Source organism: Epinephelus fuscoguttatus, linkage group LG5 (assembly GCF_011397635.1).
Source record: "Epinephelus fuscoguttatus linkage group LG5, E.fuscoguttatus.final_Chr_v1".
Classification (NCBI taxonomy): Eukaryota; Metazoa; Chordata; class Actinopteri; order Perciformes; family Serranidae; genus Epinephelus; species Epinephelus fuscoguttatus.
Window position 1 is genome coordinate 3,830,106 of NC_064756.1, and position 8,954 is coordinate 3,839,059.

At 38.4% G+C, this 8,954-nt stretch overlaps 1 protein-coding gene across 1 annotated transcript; it reads left to right on the forward strand.

The window, feature by feature from the left end:
• Positions 1-2,263: 2,263 nt before the first annotated feature.
• On the forward strand, positions 2,264-8,339 carry LOC125888727 (integrin-linked kinase-associated serine/threonine phosphatase). Its single transcript, XM_049576259.1, has 10 exons — positions 2,264-2,589; positions 3,722-3,871; positions 3,990-4,107; positions 4,190-4,296; positions 4,577-4,670; positions 4,894-4,981; positions 5,099-5,235; positions 5,892-6,011; positions 6,836-6,917; positions 8,129-8,339. The coding sequence occupies exons 1-10, from the start codon at positions 2,547-2,549 to the stop codon at positions 8,267-8,269; spliced, it is 1,080 nt and encodes a 359-aa protein (XP_049432216.1). The 5' UTR covers positions 2,264-2,546; the 3' UTR covers positions 8,270-8,339.
• Positions 8,340-8,954: the final 615 nt, after the last annotated feature.

Here is an 8,954-nt window from a genome sequence, read left to right on the forward strand (position 1 = left end):
CTATTGGCTGACACCAGAGGAGCCTCTGAGTAGCCAATAAGAGCCCAGGAGGAAGGAAAGGAAACAAGGAGGGAAGTGAAGATTTTATTTTAACAGCGTTCATAGTCACACTGATGATAATTTAACATCTTGTTGTCTGAGTGGTGAATTTAGTCCAAACTCTATTTTTAACCTTATTATTATTTTCACTAAATGGCGGAGGAAATAAACAGAAGTATTCCATGACATGTAAAAGGCCTAAATTCAAAATGTAACCCAGGTAAAAGTACAGAAGTGTGGAAATACTCTGTTACATGTTAAAGCCCTGCATTTAAATTCTTACTTGAGTAGAAGTACAAACATACTAGCATCAAAATACATTTAAAGTACCAAAATGAAAAGTACGCTCTATGCAGAATGGCCCATTTCAGATCAGTTTTTATTATATTATTGGATTATAAATATTGATGCATTTAATGTGGTCATCACCTCATCCCATTTTGGGATTGCCGCACCTTATACAGCTATGGTCATGAATATTTTCGTAATTTTGCAATGCGTATTTTTTGAGAATGCAATTTAACAATAAGGATTTAAGCATTTATTCTTAATTATTTACTTATAGGGGTATGTGTATGATTGTCTCAGTGCAGTTTTTAATTTTTACTTCTTTATTCTCTGTCTCTGTGTATAATATTGTAGGTTATCACACAAACTGGTGTTTGTGCCTTTCTACTGAACATGGGTAATGTGACTGATTGCAAACTCTCAGCCACTTCTTATGAGGGTTTCTCTTCATTACAAAACTGTTTGCCTGATGAAGGTCTAGTTACTGGGGAAGGTAACACAGTTAATGGAACTGGGATAGGAGACATAATGCTAAACCACTGTGCCATTGTCTGTTGCTCCACCCTGGTTATTGAGAGAGATACTGGTTGACATGCACCTGTTGCTAATTATTTCCAGCAGGTTACAATATGTAACTGTACATTCAGAGAGGGATCTGATCTGTGATATAACATGCAGGAAAGAGAAGAGCATGTTATTATTTATTGTTTAAAAAAAAATAAAAAGGAAAGGAAAGAGAAACCTATAAAAAGTACCACAGTGGACAACAGTGCAAAGATATACTGACCATCACCAACACAAGACATTCATATGTACAGTGACTGCTGGATTCTTCATGCCTCATTGTTAGGAAGCATCTGTCAGTGTGCACAGCTGGATGAAGTGGAATAATATTAGCATTACAATGGGTGGAAGAAAATAACAAACCCAGTGTCTTAATCGTCTCTGGTAGCTTGTCAGCGCTTTCAAGCATTTAGTCTGGAAAGTCATCATGCAGACAGGATATTATGCATGACACTTCTCATGTGCTGCTCAGATTACACTGCAGGGGATTGTATATCGTCTTCCTTTGGTTTGCTGTCCATGTAGAGGTTGAAGGAAATGAGAAAGTAGACATATTGGCTAAACAATCACTAAAACGGCAGTTAATTGACATGTAAGTACCATTAAGTAAGGCAGAGGTTAAAACTATCATAAAGGACTGTATGCAAAAACCAAAACATTTTGGGAATGCAGAGACACAGGGAGACATTTTTACAGTATTCAAAAACAGGTAAGTGTTGGTAGATAACATAGTGGGAGCCCAAAGGAGGAGATGATCATTACGCGTCTGAGGATCCAGGATTAAATGAAACTGTCCATAGTATGGGGAAACATCCTACTGGACTGTATACACACTGTGACAAACTGGAAACAGTCCGACATGTACTAATATATTGCAACAGGTATGATGAAAAAAGAAGAGAGTTAATAACAAGAATAACAGAGGAAAAGCAGAGTATTACTTTAGGGAATCTACTAGGAGAGACACTGAGGAATACATCTAAGCTTCAGATTCAGAATCAGAATCAGAAATACTTAATTGATCCCCAAGAGAAAATTGTGATTTGTTACAGTTGCTCATATGTAAAGAGTAGAGAATTATAAAGAGTAAGAATGAGAGTGAAATAGAAGTGTGTAAATATAAGGTAATAAATTTAATAAAATAGAAATAAAAAATGTGCATTGTGCTACAATGTTAAAACTAGTACTTCTGTTAGTAGGTATTTATGATTATCTATTTATTGTGTATTTAATTATTTAAGAGTAACAGGAAAACTAGAGAATTTAGTTTTGTTTTATTTCCTGCCAATCTACTGCTCCACACATCATTCCAGTAGGTGGCGGTAATGCACCTGAAAGCTGGTTTGCCAACCGCCATTAAACTCAACGAAGAAGAAGAAGCTAGCAGCAGCTAGAAATAAACCGCAATAATATTTCCACGCCGGAGCTAACGGTCCACGTTTCTGCGTTTAAAACCAACGAACCCGTTGAACGGCAGCCTGAATATTTTTGACCCGTTTAATGACACCTTTCACACATTTGTTTTACCGTCAGCTCACACACTTACAGACACCGAGCCGTACATGCACAGGCACAGACAGGTAGCTAACTAGTTAGCTCCTTCCGAAAGCTAGGCTAGTTAGCTAGTTAGCTAGCTGCTGTGCTAACTGAGCAGAATGGATCTTTTCGACGACCTGCCAGAACCGACACAGACCTCCGGTGAGTTCAGACGAATTAACGGTGAAATATTGATTAAAACAAAATGCATTGAACGGGGAGACGTTAGCACTGGTGATGCAGAACAATCATTGGCGTTATCAGAAATACCAGTAAGACCAGTAAGGGTTTTACCCTTCATTATCAGTTGATATTTATGTCCGTTATGTGCATGAGTAAAGTGTCTAATGTTCTTGTAATACACGGGAGTATTTTCACTTCTAAACTGGTGGAAAAATGCAGTGAAATGTTAAATAATCAATAAACTGTGTGGACTATAACTGAGTACATTTACTTAAGTACTGTACCTTACAGTGTTAGAGTATTTCCAGTAAATGCTGTTGTAACGTTATACTTCTACTCCACTAGAGCTCATTGGTAAATATTGTACTTTTTACCCCATTACATTTATGTGACAGATATACTGTTCAGATTCTGATTGAAAATATCATATATCTAACAGTGTGTGTAATATCAAATCTGCAGTACAGGGAAGTAGTATTTGTATGATTCTACTTAAGATTTAAAACTAGGGATGCACAAGAATATTGTTGCGTCATCAGAATCAGCCAACATGCTTTTTCTTATTTTACACAATGAATGAATATAACATACACCGAAAATCACTGTTTCATGTCTCCATCTGCTGGTGGGCCATCGTGATAAAAGTATGCATGCATACTAAGATGATTCCACCACAGAAGAGACTTGATCTTTAAAATTAGGTGGGAAAGATAGTGGATATATTGATATTGGTATCGGTTATCAGCCAGAAAGTTGTTATATGGCGTGTCGGTGGCTTAGAGGTAGAGCAGGCACAGCATGTACAAGGCTGTTGCTGCAGCGGCCTTGGTTTGACTCCAGCCTGTGGCCCTTTGCTGCATGTCACTCCCTCTCTCTCTCTCTCCCCCCTTCACGCTTGTCTGTCTATCAATTAAAGGCTTAAAAATGCCCAAAAAATATGTTTATATTAAAAAAAAAAGTTGTTATATATCAGCATGTTGGACATCAGCAAAAAATCTGATATCGTCCGTCCCTGTTTAAAACTCTTAATTATTACATCTGTACGCCTAAAGGGCTTTTACATTTAAACCACCATTTTTTACTTTTTAAATTCTGGATTCTCTCCACACAGGTCCAGTCTCTGCAGCAGTCACAGCTCAACCACAATCCACCAAAGAAGAAGAAGAAGAAGAGGTGGAGAAAAGATTGAAACGAAAAAGAGAAGATGCAGAGTGTGATAAAAAGGAGGGGGAGGAGGAGGTCAAAAAAGTTTGTAAAGAAGGTTTTCATCTCTTCCACCACAACGTTTGTTTGCTTTTTCTCCTCCAATTAAAGAGTATATGGAAATATGATGTCTAGAGATGATGCATTTAAGGACTGACATGTGTGTCATCATCCAGGCCTCCCCGTGCTGAAAGGCTACGTAGCCGCAAGGCGAGGCGAGCGGGACGAGATGCAGGATGCCCACGTGGTGCTGCCAGACATGAGCAGCTATCTGTCCACTTTGCCAGGACAAGTGTGAGTTCTCTGACTAGACAGCTGTCCAAAAGAAAGTCATCAGTGGAGGAAGTGTCTCTGATGTGTCCTTTGTGTCCTGCAGATCTAACGTTTCGTACTTTGCTGTGTTTGACGGTCACGGTGGAGCTCGAGCCTCTCGGTTCGCTGCAGAGCATCTCCACCACAATCTGGCCAAGAAGTTCCCCAGTGGTGAGTTTTAAAGGGGCAGTCCACTCTTAAATTATCACACAGCTCGTCTTCATGTTAAGTTTACAGATGTCAGACTGGTACTCAATTGCCTTTTAAAAGTTATGTATTTGTCCAAATTAATGACTTGATGTCTCGAAATGATTGATGACTCGAAAAGTTTTAAATTTGATTGTAAATAGTGAGCAGGCTGTTATTTCACAGAGTGTTTTCAGGAAGGACGAGCTGTGGTATAACGAACACCGCCGCCTCCTTAATGGTTGAAACGTGTCGTCTCTTTCAGGAGAAACGGAGAACGTGGACAAGCTCATAAAGAAATGTCTCCTGGACACTTTCCGCCAGACAGATGAAGACTTTCTGAAGAAAGCTTCAAGCCAGTAAGTGTTGAAAGAGATGAAACATTTACATCCAGAATAAAGAACTTGCCTGAGAATCATCACATTTTTAAGTTTTCTTCAGTATCAGAGTGATAATTGACTGTACATCCATGAGTACACTGCAAACAGGAGCTGCTGATGGCATACTTTTAAGAGAGACAATGTCAACAAATATTGGTGAATGTACTTTTGTCTCATGTTTTCTCTCTGTGTTGTGCAACAGGAAGCCAGCATGGAAGGACGGCACCACAGCCACCTGTGTGCTGGTGGTGGATGACATGATATATGTGGCCAATCTGGGAGACAGCAGGGTAAACTGAGTCAGACACCTTTTTAAATATAGGTTATCTGATGTTTGCCTCAATGCACCATCAGATAAACCTCTGCAGGACATCGTAGTTCATGTCTGTCTGCGTTTGTGTCCGCAGGCCGTGTTGTGTCGGATGGAGGCGACATCAGGAGCAGACGGACAGAGGAGGTCGGTGACTCTCGCTCTCAGTAAAGAACACAACCCAACCATCTATGAGGAGAGGATGAGGATCCAGAGGGCAGGAGGCACCGTTAGGTACACCACCTACATTCATAAACAAGGGATCTGGTCTGAAGGATGTCCTCTGGCTCTTAAGTTAGAACTTAACTTGACAGCAGATGTTAAGTTCCAAATATCTACCAAGTTTGGTGATTTTCAGTTTAAACTGTCATCAATTTAGGGCCTAATTTTGTGTAAGGCCAATGCACTTGTTTGGTTCGTTTTAAAGCAGCTGTGAGTAAATCTCCAACAGAATTAATGCTAAAAAGTAGAAAAAGGAGCATGGAAAAAACTGATAGTCAAGAAGAAAAACAAATATTTTCCACCTCTAGCTCTGAAAAAAACTTATTGAATTGTGTTTTAGGACATGCTGCAGGTTAGTTTGCATGTAAAGGACAACACTAAAACATTTGGCAAAGCAAAGTCAGGAAAACTAACCAGATCCTGATACTTTTCATACCTGACAAGCTCTTTACAGGCACAACAAAGTCCAGAGTGGCGTCTTCTTCAAATGTCTTGGTTTGTCCAACTAACAGTCCAAAACACAAAAATGTTCAGTTCACTGTGGAAACACAAAAAATATTCTCATTTGAGCAGCTGGAGATGTTTTGGCATGTTTTACTTGCTAAACTGTCATAAGGGATTGATGGATTATGAAAACAATTGCTGATTAATTTGTGTGTGTGTTACAGAGATGGCAGGGTGCTGGGTGTCCTCGAAGTGTCTCGGTCTATCGGAGATGGTCAGTACAAACGCTGTGGAGTCATTTCAACCCCCGACGTGAGGAGGTGTCAGCTCACAGCCAATGACAGGCAAGAACAGAACTTCCACTGTAGAGGATAAAAAAAATTACTTATGAATTAGTACGTAAATAATTATGTAAATAAATACAGGAATAAGTAAACAAATGTATTAATGATGAATACAGGAGTAAATGTGGAAATAAAGAAATACATGTAAAAATAAATACAGGAATAAACTGATAAATATGTGAACAAATAAATGTTAAATTAAATGCAGGAGTAAGTAAATAAATACAGGAACAAATAAGTATGGAAATGAATATATATCAATGTATAAACAAATACAAAAATTAAATAAATAAAATGGATAAATGCAGAAATAAATACAGCAAAAATGTTTTGAATAAATAATTAAATGATGAAATAAATAGTTAAGTGCATAAATAAATCAATAAAAATGATAGTTAAACAGGACAGCAATATCTTAGTTTTATTTCATTTTTGAAACTACATTTATTTCTGTATTTGTGTCTGTATGTTGTTGAGGTAGGAGGGCCTAACCTCTGCATTTATTTTTATGTATATGTCTTTCTTTTAGCATTTATTTATTCTTTCATTAACTTAAGAAACCCGAATCTCATGTCTGTACCTTTTTATATATAAAGCTACAGCTGGTTAGCTTAGCTTACCACAAAGACTGGTAATGAAGTGAAACGGCTAGCCTGGCTCTGGCATAATTTAATAAACCTCCACCTACCTCGAAAGCTCCCAAAATAACATTCAATCTTGTTTGTTTAATCAAAGTGTGTGGGTGATTACGTTTGAAACTAGTTCTTGGAGAAACTGGGGGATTGCAGGTACTGATGGCTGTCTCTCGCTCTCTCTGTCAATAGGTTTATCATCCTCGCCTGTGACGGGTTGTTCAAAGTGTTTTCTGCTGATGAAGCTGTTAAATTCGTCCTCAACGTCCTGCAGGTTTCTGTCTTGTTTCTAAGGATGGTCTTGATTTGATTACAGCTCTGATGTACATGTAGTCGTGTGTGCACACAGTTGTGCTGTGCTCACTTGTTCTCATTTAGCTTTAATGTCTAGAAGAAATTTTTTATTTAAGTAAAATTTTAGTTGTTTAGATTTTGTTGACAAAAACTACTAAAAGTGAAATTTTAGTCCAAATTTTGAGATTAGTTTTTATTTAATTTGTCTCTTCCAAGCATTTTGAGGCTACAGCCGATGGTAATTGTCAACATGAGTCAAAAATCTTTCCCTTGGTCAAAAGACAAAACTGCACATGGCCTGCATGACTTACACTTCCTGATATTATCAGTATTTCAGATGTCCATCACATATTAATCAGCTTAGAAACCATGAAAAATAGTTGCTTCTTTTACCTGTAGAACCTGCCTGAGAATCATCATGTTTTTAAGTTTTCTTCAGTATTTAAGTAATTCAGTGATAGTTACCTGTACATCCATGGGTGCACTGCATACAGGAACTGATAACAGCTAATTTGGCATACATTTAATGGTGCGCAAAGGATTGCAGGAAGTGTAGATCCGCAAATTAAAGCATGATTATGTGAGGGAGGAAAGGGGAGACTTTGAAAACCTTGTTTTAAAAAATCTGCTTAGAATCCATTGGCCAGAGGCGTTGGTGCCCCATATACAAGGCTGTTACCGCAGCGGCCCGGGTTCGAATCCAGCCTGTGGCCCTTTGCTGCATGTCATCCCCTCTCTCGCTCCCCCTTCACACTTATCCTGTCCATTAAAGGCAAAATGGCCCAAAAAATATCTTTTTTAAAAATAAAAAAAAAATAAAAAATCCATTGACCAAAAGACGCTCCTTTACGATTGCAGAACTTGTACGAGAATCATCACATTTTTAAGTTTTCTTCAGTATTGAAGTAATCCAGTGATTGTTCTCTGTACATCCATGGGTGCACTGCAAGCAGAAGCACCTACTGGCTAATTCTACATCCTCCAAAGCATCGTGGGAACTGTAGTTTCAAAACAGAAAGCATGATTATCCCCCAAACGGAAGTTAACACAAAGAATATTAACAAAAGCGAGAGTGAAAACTACCAAAATAAGAGCAGAGTTATAATAAACTGGACGTTATTGTTCATATCTTCATGCCATTATTATTAGTCTGTGTTGTGCTAAGGATCCTCCCCCCTCTCCCCCTTGCAGGAAGGGAGTGTGGAGCCGAAGCCAGGGCTGACAGACAAGGAGGTGAGGTTTGAAGCTGCTTGCCAACAGTTGGCCAGTGAGGCGGTGAGGCGGGGCTGTGCCGACAACGTCACTGTGATCCTGCTCTCTATTGGCTTCTGAACACACACACAAACATCTGGCTAATTTCCTCGATGTCTCGTCTGTTTTCCAATAAAAATGTTTTTCTTTATCTCAACTGTACAAGTGATTTATTCATCTGTGTTTGTGTCATCACTACTGTTCACTTCTGGAAACAGTTACACACAGTGTGGGTATCTTCCAAAGTTAGTCTATTTAGTATAAGATACACTATAAATATACCACAAAGTAACAGTGTGCAGCACTGGTCTCCACCCTGGGGACTGAGAAAAATAACTGCTTCACAAAATTGTCAAGTGTGGGTGCTGCACAGACCTATTTCACGTTTTGTAACACTTCCTGTGTCCACTATTTGGTGCTGAGAACGCACTAATTGTACATCAATGTTAGACCAAACCGTGTGAATATCATGGAAATCAAATATGATTGTCAGACAAGGATATGTATTAAATATTAAATATTTTGTGCCTCCTACATTCAGCAACATCTATTAGTTATGTGAATAGGGTAACAATATGTTAATTTCAAAGTCAGCTTTTTTGTCAATTCTACAATATGTACAGCATACAGAGGATCGAAATTACTTTTTCTCTTCAGACCCTCGGTGCAGACAGTACACTGGACATAACGTGCAAATATAAAATATAATAAGTAGAGGCATAAATAAAACCTGAGCTAAAAAGAGTTATACTCTAAAAAGTAAAAA

What these genes read in the sequence shown, in the direction of transcription:
- LOC125888727 (XM_049576259.1), top strand. Translation starts at nt 2,547, where the DNA reads ATGGATCTTTTCGACGACCTGCCAGAACCGACACAGACCTCCG. An exon ending in GGCCAAGAAGTTCCCCAGTG is followed by an intron (nt 4,297 to 4,576) that starts GTGAGTTTTAAA and finishes CGTCTCTTTCAG; the next exon opens with GAGAAACGGAGAACGTGGAC. An exon ending in TCGTCCTCAACGTCCTGCAG is followed by an intron (nt 6,918 to 8,128) that starts GTTTCTGTCTTG and finishes TCCCCCTTGCAG; the next exon opens with GAAGGGAGTGTGGAGCCGAA.